Source organism: Alosa pseudoharengus, unplaced genomic scaffold, assembly GCF_046254945.1.
Source record: "Alosa pseudoharengus isolate Yale_2024_CS ecotype anadromous, Long Island Sound unplaced genomic scaffold, YU_APseudo_1.1 YU_APseudo_1.1_scf_6, whole genome shotgun sequence".
NCBI classification, from domain to species: Eukaryota; Metazoa; Chordata; class Actinopteri; order Clupeiformes; family Clupeidae; genus Alosa; species Alosa pseudoharengus.
The window spans coordinates 32,564,666-32,581,134 of record NW_027468848.1 but is presented as its reverse complement, the minus strand read 5'-3'; the positions used below and the strand labels follow the sequence as shown (position 1 = coordinate 32,581,134).

Genomic DNA, 16,469 nt, shown 5'->3' with positions numbered 1-16,469 from the left:
GAGATATGATTTCTGTGTAATATTCTACTGAAGTGAGACAAAAGGGTATGTTGATTTCATTAGGGACATTTTATGTCCATTCTCAACAATATCTCATCAAGATTTGTAAGCAGAAGACGGCGAGCAAAAGGATCGTGGGAGAGTGACAGACAGAGGCGCACCTTGTCAACAGGCAAGGAAGGCAACTACTTGGAGCTCCGAGCCGCTAGGGGGACCCCGACCTGGTCTCAGCATGTTTGCCGGTGGGACAAGCGAGAAACACCTCAAATTTAAGCTATAATCTACGACATGGGTCGGCAACAGCTGACCCACCACTGAAATTATTTGGCCCAGCCAAATTATTCTGGCAGTCCAATTTTTTTAATCTTTTATTTTACAATATCGATTTACATATAGCCTGGGCTATTCACCAATCAGACTGTGAGTGGGTACTTAAACAATATGAGAAAGAACTCCAGAACACACTGGATCCTGCTAGCTGTGCAAAACCCTCGGCCAGAGCTTCAATATTGCGCTTTTGTACTTCTGTTTGGAGCAGAGAGGCCACCTTGAAGGTGCCGCTGCGTTTCGTAGTGCGACAGCACAGCGGCAGCATTGTTGCATATCAGATACCCAGCCTTTGCATTTGTGAAACCAGGTAAGATGAATGCAACATTTTCTTTCCATTTCTCTTTATAGGCCCAGCTATTTTTCTCCCAGCTTCAACTCCTGTAGTTTGCTTCTCTATATGCTAATATTTCTTGTAGGCAAACAATACACATTGTAATAGTCAGGAGATGGGTCAACCATAGCCTATTTAAGAATAAAAGTAAGATAAACTTTATCCCAGGAAGTAATTAGAATAAGTCAGGCTCTGTGTTAAAATGTCCATCAATGCCACAATTATTGTAGCCTATAGTGCCTCGTGTTGTAGTGCCCACATTTACTATTCACAATATTGAAAGGGGAGATAAAACAGAGTTCATCAAGATAAATGAGTTAGTAATTTTGGGTATAGGACCCCAATAAACTATTTCACTTCTATACTTTATATTTTGTAAAAAGTTTGTATTGGGTTTTTAAAGCAATTTACTGTATTTTTATTTTTATTTTTTTTTTTATTCTTTAGGCTACATTTATATTTTCAAAATAACAAGGTTTTTCATGTCAGATTATTTACAGCCTAGCATACTGGTGATGAACCCTGGTCGGTAGGGCCCCCTAGTAATTTTTGCTTAGGGCCCCCACCGACTCTAGAATCACCTCTGGTGAGGTGACAGAGGATATGAAACGCCAGACTCAACAATGACTTTCTCACACAGTGGCTCAGGTGTGGTGTGGTGATACAGGAAGTGTTCCAGCAGAGGTCCAGAGGTGCAGATGATGTAATAGCTGCTGGTATCCAGAGATGTGTGAATTACCTGACCTCTGTCTGTTGCTGTACCCAACCGATCAAAGATTCTCAGGCCCAGTGTGGGTGATGTGTGAGATGCATGTTAACAACATCTATATCTGAGTCACAACAGCTTCACTGATGAACGAATGCCAACCTTAAACCCAGGGTAGAGTGTGTGAGTGAATGTGGTCTGGACCCTGTGCAGGAGGGTCATTGTGTCAGAGATGCTGTAGAAGGCCAGAGTTCCTGCCCTGTGGTCCACATACACTCCTATTCTGTTGCTGGCCACTAGAGGGAGATTAGTCTCTTTCTTATTGTGCCTGAAAGAGGAGCTGGAGCCGGTGAAGTGCAGACTCCAGGACTGATCATTATGTCCAAAAAGACACTCATCACCCCGTCCTTTCCTGCTGATACTTTTATATGACACTGCTATATAAACCCACTCCCCACTCCACTCAACCTCCCAGTAGCAGCGTCCAGACGCACCCTCTCTACACAACACCTGGTTATACCCATCAAATCTCTCTGGATGATCAGGATACTGCAGCTCAACTCCCCATTCCACCTTCCTCTTCCCCTCAGACAGATGGAGGTATCTGAATACAGTGTTTGGATCCAGCGTGAATTGACAGGAGTCTGATGAAGGAGAAGGTAGAACAAACTTGCATTTCAATTACTGTATGTATGTATATGTGTGTGTGTGTGTGTGTTTGTGTTTGTGTTTGCGTGTGTGTGTGTGTGTGTGTATGTGTGTGTGTGTGTGTGTGTGACTGTACATTTTTGTATAAATGGCTGTGTGCAAGTGTACATGTGTTTCATTGCCTGTATTCAAAATATTAAAATTGTGTGTGGTTATGTTTGAGAGAGTGTGTGTGGTTATGTTTCTCTCTCTCTCTCTCTCTCTCTCTCTCTCTCCCTCTGTGTGTGTGTGTGTGTGTGTGTGTGTGTGTGTGTGTGTGTGTGTGTGTGTGTGTGTGTGTGTGTGATTCCACATTATACTTGAATGAATGACTGTGTGTATATATTTGCCTCAGTGATTTTAGACCAAACCTACTGAACTTACACTTCAAGAACTCCTGTCTGGTTACTGGCTCAGTAAAAACAGCCTGGACATCAGACACTGAGAAAGAAAGAAAGAAAGAAAGAAAGAAAGAAAGAAAGAAAGCATTATAACTAACCAAATCTAGTAAGATGTCACAGCTTTGCCAGATTCTTCAGCAGCACCTCACTCTGCACCAGCCACTTCCCCAGCCACGCCTATTCAACAGGCTCACACTCATTCTCTCTCCCCTGCCTACTGAGCCCTTACCAGTGGGCCGCGGCTGAAGTGCCCTTGAGCAAGGCACCTAACCCCTCACTGCTCCCCGAGCGCCGCCATTTAAGCAGGCAGCTCACTGCGCCGGGATTAGTGTGTGCTTCACCTCACTGTGTGTTCACTGTGTGCTGTTTGTGTTTCACTAATTCACCGATTGGGTTAAATGCAGAGACCAAATTTCCCTCATGGGATCAAAAAAGTATATATACTTATATACTTACACCTGCAGCTGATCCATCAGCTGATCAGCTGCATTACAGTATATCAGGCCTACCTCCACACACACACTTTGTCTGGCCTCGTCAATGCTATATGAAGGACCCAGCCAAAGACTTGCTTCCTCGCCTGCTCTTCAGTCTTCTTTGAACTGGTTAAGTTTTGGATGTGTGAACCTGTTTCTATGGACTTATGAACTTTGTTGGACATTGCCCTCTATCTTCAGTTGCCTTAGTCTGGGGCCTGTACTACAAAGGGAGCTTAACTTTGTTAAACCGGGGTTGATAAACCTGGTTATCATAAGTGGTGTTAATCGGTACTACAACTATACAAGCGCATACTGTAATGACAGGTAGTGACCTGAAGGTGTCATTGTTATAGCCTGGGCCCTGGGGGCATTGTTCTGCAGAAGAAGAGATATATACAGCGGAGGTATGTGGTAAAACTTAAGTTTAATAAACAGAACACTGAGGAACTCACATGTTTAAGTCGAGTCCAGATTATAGCTTTGTATATATTGTAGGAAGCTATTGTAAGAAACCATACCGTTTGAAAATCCGTCAAGATTTCAGCGAGATAAGAGTATTTGTGTTCGTGCAGATCACTCACCTTACATCATGTACCACAGAGCCCACCAGATAGCTTGCCTGTGACAAGATGGCCGCCGGTGATGCCGTTAGAGACTCCGCCATAAGACATCTAGCCTTTATTATGTATATCTATGGGTGAAATATGCGGCCCTTTTGATCAGGATTTCCATGATCCATACATCACGTCTTTATAGGTTTGGCGTGGACGCGCACAACCCTGCGTTAACCGTGTTGAATGAACTAATTCGTAACCGGTAGGCCTACGGTGGAACCGACAGCTCTGGGGCCTCATTACAGAAAAATATCCTAACTGCTTGTCCTATCTTAACTTAAGTTTCAAAGATAGGAAAAATCCTATCTTCCTATTACAGAAGCAGTTCCTAAACTCATGGCTGTGTCCTATCTTATCTCAGACCTCCTATCTCATCTTAAAGAGGCCCTATGCAACAATTTTAGCAAAAATGACCTTAATTGACCTGTCGCTAAGCGCCACCCTTAGAACGCTGATGAACCAATGACAGTTCAGCCTCAATGGGACTCGGACATCAGCTCGGACAACTCCATAGGAAACAACAGGGAGCAGGCATAAAATGACAAATTAATGGTTATTTATGGAGTTTATTAACTCAAAAAACCCTGACGGATGACCATGGTCAAACGTTTTGCATGGGGGACGTGTAATTCTGATAGCTGGTACCCCGAGAGGCTAGAAAACGGGGTATATTTTCATCAGCAGTAGCCTAAAGGACGTCTCTTGCGTTTGCAACGGCTTGACGTAATGTAGGCTACTAAGCCAACAACGTGGGCACAGGTTCCCTGTTAAATCCCAAGATGAAAATGCTTATTAACCAACTACTATATTATTACTACATCAAATATTAACGTAACCTAACATATCTTAGTATTGATCTTCCACTAGCTAGCTAGCTAGCATTAACGTCAGTGGTTTTTGCACGGTGATTTGCACGGCTACTCACCACAACTGCTTGTCACCTTGTATGTATTCTAAAGTTTTGAATACACCCCTCCATAGCATAATTAAGTCCCTTTTGATAGCTTCTGGAGGAAAGTAAATCCTCTTATCGATCAAAACGTCCTCAAAGCCTGCTTACATATACTGTCAGCTGCCATTGTCCACAATGTATTTCTAATCAAGTCTGGTTTGTTTGTCCGAGTTTTCACACGGTAAAAATGGGGGGCGGGGCTTAGCGACAGGTCAATTATGCAGGTTAAGAGTCGTTCTGATGGTTCTACAACACTTTTTGGGTCGTTTGGTGGGTGCTTCGTCTCCCCCTAGTGCTTCTCCGCGGAAAAACCGAATATGCAACTTTCTGGTCACTGTCCGAACACATCCGGATGTAACTCGGCGGAAATACTCGAAAATGTAGTCAGATTGTAGTTGTCAAGTGTAGAACTTCATTCTAAGCTGTGCCATAATTTGTGAACCCAGTTAAACTTAATGCCTTAATTAATTTGTGTGCTTTATGTACAGTGTGTCTTATTCATTCACGTGTGGTTTGCATTTTAATTTATTATAATTTGTGCAGTGTGAAGTGATTGCCATTGGACTTATATGACTGACCTTGTGTGTGTAAGCACTGAGTGCTTTGGATTTGCTGTGGACATTTATCTAACACTTTACAATTAGGGCTTCACGTAATTACGGTCAGCTGAGATTACCTGGGACACACCCCTCTTCGCCCAGCATTGGCGAGATGTGAGACTATGCGGGGCTGGCATGTTGTTCTGTTGTCTGATAAAAAAGCAGGTGCAACGAAGGAGAAGGAGGGGAAAAATGGACTGAGAAGGCACGGACACACGGGAGAAAGCAGCGGAGAAATCGGGAGAAAGCAGGCTTGGCAGCGGAGATTCTGTGGAGACTGTGGACTGGAGCGTTACTGAAGGGTTTTGCGGGTGGACAAAGCAGCGACAGAGCGCAGGTCGGCGGAAAAGGAAGACAGGGCAACGACGAGACGCGGAACATGATTCAACGCTTATTTAAGCTAAGTAAAGGAACGTTGTCTTGTCCATATGTATTTGTGTGACTGAGATCTGAGATCTGTTTGTGTTCGCGACTGAGGGCTTTCTTTTGGTCCTTCCACAGTGCTACAGCTATTTAAACAAGGCCGCTGAGCGGTGTGGAAGGCTGCCAGGTGTCAGCGAGAGATTGCATTGGATGACTGCATTCCACTCCCTATTGCCTCTACTGCTGTAACTACGTGCATTTGCGCGGTTGGACTCGGACTACGAACTGTGATTCCAAAAGGCGTTTGTTTGGACTTATCAGCAACGCGCACCTCCTAAGACTAATGAACTGTGATTTAACATTGAATATGTGCTGTCTATTTTGAGCTGGATGACTATGATATTGAATATGTGCTGTCTATTTTGAGCTGAATGACGGATCCTGTGGTTTTATACTATTGCTGTTTTTTATTGCTTATTTATTTTTATGTGTCCCGTACTTGTGAATTAAACTGATTAAACTAGCTATTAGTGGTCTCCCTTTTCCTAACAGTGGATAACTTTAAATGCTGGTAATTAAGAATCTCGCACCAGGTGTGACATTCAATTAAGTGGCGCAGTCGGCAGGATACCAGCTCCACTGTTAGGAAATGGACCAAGCACATAGTAGCAGTAACCCGCAAGCCCAGAATAGTAGTAATAATCCAGCCATAATGGCTCAGTTTGTTATGCCATGGTTTATGGGGGCTGCCTGGATTCCAAAATTTGATGGTGACAAAATAAAATTTGAAGAATGGAGGGTTCAGGTGGAGGCCATGCTAAGGGCACAAGGACTAAGTGAACAACAGCAAGCTGACTTTCTATTAGGTGCTCTTGAAGGAGATGCCAAGCGTGAACTGCAACTGATTGAGGCTGTAGATAAAAACACTAGACAGAAAGTATTAGCCCTGTTAAAAAGACTGTATGCTAAACCAGCCTCTAAGGCACAGTTATAAGGGCAAGTTGTAGACAGAGAGCAGAGGAAAATGTGAGTGCTTTTACTTTGAGACTAAGGGAAGTCTTTTCCAGATGGCGTGAACAAGACGCAGGTGGAACTGAAGAGAGTGACGACCTACTGCTTGACCAGCTTATGGTGGGTCTGCGCACCGGGCCCATAAAGCAAGAGTTGAGTAGACAGATGCGACGGGATGCGGGCATGTCCTTTACCGCTGCATGTAAAGAAGCTCGGGCCCTGGAACAGGAGCTGCAGGAGGGAGATGATGCTATTGTCTCTCAGAGGGTCACTGTCCCATCGCAAAGAAATTCCTCGGTGAACCTGGAGCAACTAAAGAACGAAATACGAACTGAACTGCAGCAAGGGCTGATGGGAGAGATGAAGGAGCAGATGAAGGCCCTTTCAACTAGCCTGATGGAGGAAGTTAAAGTACATCTCTCATCCAGGGAACTGCCCCCAGTTCCCAATGGCCAGCCTATGGATTTACATGCGGCCTCAGCACGAGCTCCCCAAGTGAGGCAACGGCAACCAGGTACATTCGCCTACCAGTGGGATGCACAAGGCCGACCCATTTGTCGAAGTTGTGGTGAAACTGGGCATGTGCAGCGTTGGTGTCCCCGCAGACCATCAGGGCGTCGGGATTTTTAAATCCCCCTACAGCTGAGGGCCAAGTAGTAGGGGCAGTTATCCCAGATAAGGAGCCCACATCACGACACAAGTCTGCGTTGATTGGTGAGTGCCCTAATGTATTTATAAAAATTAATGGAAATTCTGTGCCATTTGTGCTTGATACTGGTTCACAGGTTACCTTACTCAGCCAAAGCTTGTTTAAGAAACATCTGGAGGGGACCCTTTTGACCAACATTGCTGATGCCCCCTGGCTGACTTTACGGGCTGCCAATGGCTTGAAGATCCCTTATGTGGGCTATGCCTTGGTCGACTGTATGGTGGGAAGTGTCCAGGCTCTAGGGAAGGGGGTAATAATTGTAAATGATGACTGTTTGGGACCAGATAAAGGTATACTTGGCATGAACATTATTAAACCTCTTTGGTCTGCTCTCACTCAGGGGAACCACCCGGGCCTGTTGGTTTTTCAAAACTACACTACCTCTGGTAGAAGGGCAGGCCTGGGCACAGGCGTTCGCAGAGTGCCAGCGGATCACCACCAGAGGGCCCCTTCCCCCCTATCAAGGAATGGCAAAACTGCCACGACAGGAACCAATCATCCTCCCACCTCAGTCGGAAATGATCGTCTGGACACAGGTATCAGAAAATGGTGTTAGCCAGTCGTGTAAGGTGATTGTAGAACCACTTTCTGACTCTGACTCTGAATGGCGTGTGGGTCGCATCTTGGCGACTCTGAGTGGTGGACGAGTGCCCTGCAGGCTTTGTAATCCAAATCCTTACCCTGTAGAGGTGCCCCAGCGCCAACCATTGGCCCAAGTGACGGAAGTTGCCACGGAAGACATTCAAGGTGAACAAGAACTCATCCTCAACAGTGTGGCAACCGATGTTGTGGAAGTAGAGGTGAGGCGGATAGGGACTATGGGGAGTGCTGATGCCACTGAACCACATCCAGTGTTGTCCTTACAAGGAGACGAGCTGACTCCAGACCAGCAGGGGGAGATGACCAACTTGCTTAGCAAATGGGAGAAAGTGTTTGCCAGACACGATGAGGATTTCGGCTGCACAGGTGTTGTAAAACACTAAATACCCACAGGTTCAGCACCCCCAAGCCGTGAGCGTTATCGACCGGTTCCTCCAAGTCTATATTCAGAGTTGAGAGGCCTATTGCAGAACATGGTGGAGAGTGGTGTGGTGAGGGAGAGTGCAAGCCCTTGGGCAGCCCCAATTGTGCTAGTCAAGAAAAAAGATGGAAGCTGGCGATTCTGTGTTGACTAGAAAATTGAATGCACTCACGCACAAGGATGCTTACCCCTTGCCCCGCATAGAGGAATACTTAACCGGACTCAAGGCTGCCCGATGGTACTCCACATTAGATCTCGCAAGTGGCTACTGGCAAGTAGAAATGCACTCCCTGGACAGAGAGAAAACCGCATTCGCAACTCCACTTGGCTTATACGAGTTTAACCGTATGCCATTTGGGTTATGTAATGCGCCAGCCACATTCCAAAGATTAATGCAACGTTGCCTGGGAAACCTAGTAAACGAGTCATTATTGATTTATCTTGATGATGTGGTTGTATTTTCTCCTGATTTCAGTAGCCACCTACGCCATCTGGAGGAGGTGTTTCAATGTCTTCATCACCATGGGTTGAAACTACAGCCCAAGAAGTGCCACTTGTTCCAGAGCAAGGTGAGCTACCTTGGCCATGTCATCAGCGAGCAAGGGGTTGCAACCGATCCAGCCAAGACGGCCGCCGTAAGAAACTGGCCTGTTCCCCAGACTGTGAAGTAGGTAAAATCCTTCCTTGGCTTCGCAGGGTACTATCGCCGTTTCATCTCTGCTTTTTCTAAAATTGCATTACCACTGAATGCCTTGACACGGGGTACTGCTACACACGGGAAGACTATGGGCATTAACTGGTCGCCAGAGTGCCAGCAAGCTTTTGACCAGTTGAGAGAAGCCCTACTTGGTGCACCCATACTGGCTTATGCAGATTTTACTCAACCATTTAAACTGTATACTGATGCTAGTTTAGAGGGTTTGGGGGCAGTGCTAACACAGGTGCAAAATGGTACAGAACGTGTGATCGCCTATGCCAGCCGTAGCTTACAACCAACAGAGCGAAATGATCAAAACTACAGCTCTTTTAAATTAGAGCTGTTGGCTCTGAAATGGGCAGTCACCGAGAAATTCAAAGATTACCTTTATGGTGCAGAATTTACCGTGTTTACAGATAACAACCCATTGGTGCATTTGGAGACAGCCCGCCTTGGTGCCGTGGAACAACGATGGGTGGCGCAGTTGGCAAACTTTAGGTATACTGTTAAATATCGGCCAGGTATACACAATAAAAACGCTGATGCTCTGTCTAGGTTACCAGACCCACAAGAGTCGACACCAGCCAGTGCCCACGGAGTGGTGGTTGAGGAGGAAGAGACCTGGGCGGTGCGGCAGGCCAAGGACCCGGAGCTGACGCAACTACGACAGTGGAAGGAACAACAAGTGCCTCCAGCCGAGTGGAGTGACCCCTTGTCTCCTTATGCAAAACTACTGCAACGAGAGTGGAACCGGGTCGTGTTGCGGGATGGTGTCTTGGGGAGGCTGTGCAAGGAGGTGGCCTCGGGATTGGAAGTCTTCCAAGCGATCGTCCCTAAACAAGAAGCTGAAGAGATATGGCGGGCTTACCATCAAGCCCACGGTCACCCAAGTAGTGAACGGACTCTGGCCATACTGCGACAGCGTTGCTACTGGCCAAAAATGGCCCAAGATGTGAAGGAGTGGACGGGAACCTGCCCACAATGTGTTTGCGCGAAGGCTGGCCCTGAGGTAAAGCTCCCCCTAATGTCCATTGTTACCTCTTATCCATTTGAGCTTGTAGGGGTAGACTATCTTTCCTTAGGACGACCCCAGGACAGATATCCTTATATTTTGGTTATAACAGACTTATTTTCAAAATATGCTCTAGCAGTGCCCACTAGAGACCAGTCTGCCAGCACGACAGTTCAAGCCCTCTACAACAACTTGATTCAACCTTTTGGCTGCCCGGAAAGGATTTTGACAGACCGAGGAGCTGCCTTCGAGTCGTCCTTGATGAAAGAACTCTGCCAGCTATATGGATGCCAGAAGAGTCGTACCACAGCTTATCACCCCCAGGGGAATGGGACATGTGAGCGATTCAACCAGACCCTGTTGGGACTGTTAAGCTCCCTCACTGAATCTGACCAAGACCAGTGGCCCCATAAATTGCCCAGCCTCATCCAGGCATACAATAACACCATCCATAGCGCGACGGGGTTGACCCCACACTATGTGGTGTTTGGTAGACACGCCAGGTTACCTGTAGACTGGGCAACTGGCCTAAAGCCGCCATCAGGTTCCTATACCCTATCCGGCTGGGTGAAAAGGCATCAGGAAGACCTGGACTATGCTTATGGAACAGTGAAGAGACAGACTCAACGCAGACAGAAATTGGACCAAGCCCGATACAACCGGCATGCTAAACTAGCACCCCTGCTCCCAGGAGAAAGAGTGCTTGTTCGCAACTTTCGTAGGAGGGCTAGGGGTAAACTGAACCTTAGATGGGTACCAGAGCCATTTGTGGTGGTTAAGCAGCTGCGGGAGGGCCACCCAGTATACGTGCTTCGGCCAGAGGGTAAGGAGGCCCCGACGCGTACAGTACATCGTAATAACCTCAGATTATGCCCTTTAGCTGTGTTGCAGGACTACAGGGAAGCAGAAGAGCAACCTGTCGCAGACCAAGCAACCCAGTTACCCCCTCCAACATGGTGGCTCCCAGGAGTTCTGGTCAACCCCACGCCGCAGTCGGCCATGGAGGCCAGAGATCTAGCTCAGGCCCATCCACCTGACCCTTCCGAAAGACCAGCAGCCTCCCAGGGCGAACCACATCAGCCCACTGTACATCAGCCCACTGTACGTCAGTCCCAGCGATCCAATTTTGGGAGGCCCCCAGTTCGTTATCGCACTGAGTAAGTGGTCGGGACGACCATTATTAAAGAGGGGGGGAAATGTCAAGTGTAGAACTTCATTCTAAGCTGTGCCATAATTTGTGAACCCAGTTAAACTTAATGCCTTAATTAATTTGTGTGCTTTATGTACAGTGTGTCTTATTCATTCACGTGTGGTTTGCATTTTAATTTATTATAATTTGTGCAGTGTGAAGTGATTGCCATTGGACTTATATGACTGACCTTGTGTGTGTGAGCACTGAGTGCTGTGGATTTGCTGTGGACATTTATCTAACACTTTACAATTAGGGCTTCACGTAATTACGGTCAGCTGAGATTACCTGGGACACACCCCTCTTCGCCCAGCATTGGCGAGATGTGAGACTATGCGGGGCTGGCATGTTGTTCTGTTGTCTGATAAAAAAGCAGGTGCAACGAAGGAGAAGGAGGGGAAAAATGGACTGAGAAGGCACGGACACACGGGAGAAAGCAGCGGAGAAATCGGGAGAAAGCAGGCTTGGCAGCGGAGATTCTGTGGAGACTGTGGACTGGAGCGTTACTGAAGGGTTTTGTGGGTGGACAAAGCAGCGACAGAGCGCAGGTCGGCGGAAAAGGAAGACAGGGCAACGACGAGACGCGGAACATGATTCAACGCTTATTTAAGCTAAGTAAAGGAACGTTGTCTTGTCCATATGTATTTGTGTGACTGAGATCTGAGATCTGTGTGTGTTCGCGACTGAGGGCTTTCTTTTGGTCCTTCCACAGTGCTACAGCTATTTAAACAAGGCCGCGGAGCGGTGTGGAAGGCTGCCAGGTGTCAGCGAGAGATTGCATTGGATGACTGCATTCCACTCCCTATTGCCTCTACTGCTGTAACTACGTGCATTTGCGCGGTTGGACTCGGACTACGAACTGTGATTCCAAAAGGCGTTTGTTTGGACTTATCAGCAACGCGCACCTCCTAAGACTAATGAACTGTGATTTAACATTGAATATGTGCTGTCTATTTTGAGCTGGATGACTATGATATTGAATATGTGCTGTCTATTTTGAGCTGAATGACGGATCCTGTGGTTTTATACTATTGCTGTTTTTTATTGCTTATTTATTTTTATGTGTCCCGTACTTGTGAATTAAACTGATTAAACTAGCTATTAGTGGTCTCCCTTTTCCTAACAGTGGATAACTTTAAATGCTGGTAATTAAGAATCTCGCACCAGGTGTGACATAGTTTCTAAGAAGACTGCAAAACGGACTCCGACTTGGCTTTGTTGCTGTTGAAATTGTAAGTAGCCTACCCTTGGGTGAACTTCGTTTTTGTAAAGTGATTTGATAGCCTCTTGAACAATGTGTTTGCTCAACCGTTTTATTGTGAGCCCTATGTGTTTAGCTTGGTTTATTGATGGCTAGCTCGCTAGCTAGTGGGGGTTTAGCGTAGCAGTCACTTGCTACCGAAGCTGCAGGGGGAGCTATGTCGTGAAAAATGGCAGCCCAAATCAGGCGAAAACCCAGAAACAGCGAAGGAATAACCAGACCGGCATAGGGCTTCTTTAGGAAATCCTAACTGTAACTGTCAGTTAGATTTTTAATCGGCAATCGTCCTGTCATGCCTGTTTCTATGATTAGAATGTATACAAGACTGCCTGTATCTATGATTAGAATGTCAGGTTGCAAAGATGGTGTTCTAAAGACAGTTGTTTGCTCAAGATGGACAAACCATAATAGAGAGAAATAGGTCTAGGTTAGGCCTATGTAGGAAGAAAGAGAGTGTGTCAATATTGATTCATTTGATGAACAGGATAAAAAGATGAAAAACAAAAAAACATATTTATAATAATAAATACCGGTAATAGTCTAATATTCTGTTATAATTATTAATATTTATTTATTAGTTCTAAATGTTTTAAAACACATAGCTTATAGGCTACATTTTTAAGTTTTCACTTAATTAACTTATTTAGTGAAATATGCTTTATGGTGTCCCAAACAGTCATGTCCATCATCTTGTCATAGGCTATAGGCCACAAGACTGTTGCAGTCAGTTTTGGCAGTTATTTTGAATTTAGGACAGGGTATGTGCCATCCTAAGTTAGGATTCCTAAGTTAGGAAATTCTTGAGTTAGGATGGTTCTGTAATGGCCAAATTCCTATCTTACGTTAAGATAGGCCTTTTTCCTAAATGCAGTTAGGAAACATGCTTCTGTAATACCAAAAATCCTAAATGCCATCCTAAACTAAGATAAGATAGGAGTTAGGACGTTTCTGTAATGAGGCCCCTGGTGTAGTCGGCGCAGGGTCAATCAACCTAGAGTTCAGTGTTAACTCTGTGTTTGTTAACCCTCAGATTTTATTTAAAGTGCCAACATAAGGGACTAACGTTTCGACGTGCTGCCACGTCTTCATCAGAGTCTATAGTAGACTCTGTAATAGACTCTAGACTCTGACGAACACGTGGCAGAACGTTGAAACGTTAGTCCCTTATGTTGGCACTTTAAATCTGAAGTTTATACATCTGTGGTGCTCCGGTAAAACTCCTCTTTCGCTACAATTAGTCCTCTCCCGTTGACGCACCAGATAGTAGCCTACAGAAGCGCGGAGGAACTACTGTTTTTCTTTGTTAAACCTCCGTTTGTGGAATACCCCACTGCAAAGTAGTTACAGCCAATTACATCTGTGTAGGCTACAAATAACCTGAGCATTAGTCATACTCAACTGTCTTTTCTCCTTTTCTAATGAATATCAATATGACCAACCTGCTGCAGAGATCTTCATAACTTCCTGCTTGAAGAAATCCTCCAGCTGCCCCTTCAGTGTGGAGACAGATTTCTTCACGGCCTCAAAAGGCAAAATTTGGCTGGCATAGATGCTGGATAAGTCTTTACAATGAGGTTGAGGGCTGACTGGCTGAAAATTCTACTCATGAGAGAGAGAGAGAGAGAGAGGACTTTGCAGGACTTTGGCACTGAATGCAACAACATTCAACTCAAAACAGACACTTTAATTATGATGTATGTCAATTTAATATGTTCCAAAGAGGACTGTATGATGTTGGAAATTAAATAATTTGTGAGCTAATAATCCATCTACAGTTACCTGGAAGAAATAGATGTGGTCCTCTGTGTGTGAAAGCTGCTCCAGCTCAGCATCTCTCCTCTTCAGCTCAGCAATTTCCTGCTCCAGTTGCTTCAGGAGTCCTTCAGCCCGACTCACCTCAGCCTTCTCCTGAGCTCTGATCAGCTCTTTCACCTCAGAGCGCCTTCTCTCAATGGAGCGGATCATCTCAGTAAAGGTCCTCTCACTGTCCTCCACTGCTGTCTGTGCAGAGCTCTGACAGGAGACACACAGAGGTTGGTGAAGCAGCAAAGTTGCTCACAGTGTCCTTAGCTTGTTTTTGATAAGGTAACCATGGCAAAGTCCTGCATTCTGTGACAGTCTTTCAGGGACCAACCCTGCAACCCTGATGGCTGAATAGACACACAAAGATGATAAAGTGGGAGAGGGGGAGACACAGAGGGAGGTGATGCAGACACTGCAGCGTTGCCATGATGCTCTTTTCAAGTGGTTGCCATGTCATCCTGCTAAGTGTGCATATCACAGTTCAGGATGAGCTGCATCAGTGATGGGCTGTTAAAAACAAATTTGCTGAAAAAGGAGGTCTGAGGCTAAGGCAAGTTTTGACATTGCTCTACCTCTATCTCAAACTATTCGATTATATATTCAGAAGAGTCAAAAGGAGACACAGCAGTACCATGTTCAATGCTAATGATGAATGGATCATTGTCAGCTAGTGAACATTCAGGCTGTGTGAACTGTGCAGAATTTAACATTTGAACTACAGTTGGGTAAAATATTTGGGTCTTGTTGTTCTGCAGATTTAATCTGCATCATCAGAACATGTGAGATACTTACTGTACTGTAACATGCTTAATTAGCACACCCAAGCAATGATAAAGCTGAAGATTAACACAAGACAAGTGACACAGTACCCACAACATTCTAACCTTGAGAGTCTCCACAGCCTTTCTCAGCATCTGCAGCTTCTTCTCTCTTTCCTGGATAATCTTTTTGAAGCTTCTCTGAGTCTGCCCCAACTGCTTCTGTTGATTAAAAAAACACACACAATTAACAAAATCACATATCACTACTGCTATATCTCAGATACAAAATGGGATTCTGGGTTGGAAACATTATACTAGGTGCAGTCTGGTCCAGCTTGGGAGAGCAGCCATAGAGGCTGGACAGAGGAGAGCTCTGTTCCTGCTCATGCTGCACTCCCTCAGAAAGTTATTACCAGGCATGCTATGATGGTTCAGGACAGGTGTTCCGTACAGGATCACTTACATTTTTAAACATGCTTACATTCTTTAAAGCAGTTCACTTGTGCCTTCTTTTTTCAGGTTGTTACAGAAATCATAATATTTACAATTTTCAGTTATGGCAAAATATTTATAAAGGATATCCCACTGAAGCAATGCATCTCAAAAACATGCATAGATAGCCTGTCGCAATAGTCAGTGGTTGCAGCTAATAGGATAAGGTTTGACTGGATTCAGTTGAGAACTTTGTACAGGCCTACCTGATAACAGTTTTCTCAGTTTTCTTGAATTTCCCCTGGGGATCAATAAAGTATCTATCTATCTATCAGTCCTCACAATAAAGTATAATAAACTTCAGAACAGAGCAGACTTTGACCAAATGTGTTTGCTACCCTGCATTAAACATAACTTCATACACATAACAGTGGAGAAAACTCTGAAGCTTTATTTAGAATACAAGTCTAACTACTCACCTGTTTGTCTGTCCTTTCTGCTGCAGCTGAGACCATGTCATGGCCTTTATGGCTGTCCATCGTACACAGATAGCAGATACAACTTTGATCAGTGCGACAGAATATTTCAAAAACTTTCTTATGATGGGAGCAGATCCTCTCCTGTAGCTGGCCTGTGGCATCAATCACTGAGTGTTTTCTACCTGGGTTAAGGTCATTGTGAGCTTTGAAGTGAGTTTCACAGTAAGACAACAGACAATCCAGACAGGACTTCACCGCTTTGAGTTTTCTCCCAGTGCAGACATCACACTCCACATCTCCCGGTCCAGCAAAATAGTGAGCAGGATCAGCAGCTTGGATTCTGGTCTTCCTTAACTGCTCCACAAGTTCAGCAAAAATATTATTTTTGTATAGAACAGGTCTCGGGGTGAAAGTCTGTCCGCACTGGGGGCAGCTGTAAACTCCTTTCTGATCTTCCTGATCCCAGCAGTTTTGAATGCAGCCCATACAATAACTGTGTCCACATAGGATAGTCACAGGATCCTTTAGTAAATCCAAACAAATTGGACACATAAAAAGGTCTTGGTTACTTGGGCTCGCTTCTGCCATTCTTAGTCGCTGACAAACACTTCACGAAGCTCTGGGGCAACACT

General features: G+C 45.2%; 1 protein-coding gene across 1 annotated transcript; it reads right to left on the bottom strand.

Moving 5' to 3' along the window:
• Nucleotides 1-1,142: 1,142 nt before the first annotated feature.
• On the bottom strand, nt 1,143-16,425 carry LOC143105855 (tripartite motif-containing protein 16-like). The gene is made up of 6 exons (XM_076269981.1): nt 15,838-16,425; nt 15,050-15,145; nt 14,142-14,375; nt 13,802-13,961; nt 2,439-2,495; nt 1,143-2,011 (listed from the first exon to the last, which is right to left on the bottom strand). Exons 1-6 carry the CDS (start codon nt 16,423-16,425, stop codon nt 1,497-1,499), a joined length of 1,650 nt encoding a protein of 549 aa, XP_076126096.1. The 3' UTR covers nt 1,143-1,496.
• Nucleotides 16,426-16,469: the final 44 nt, after the last annotated feature.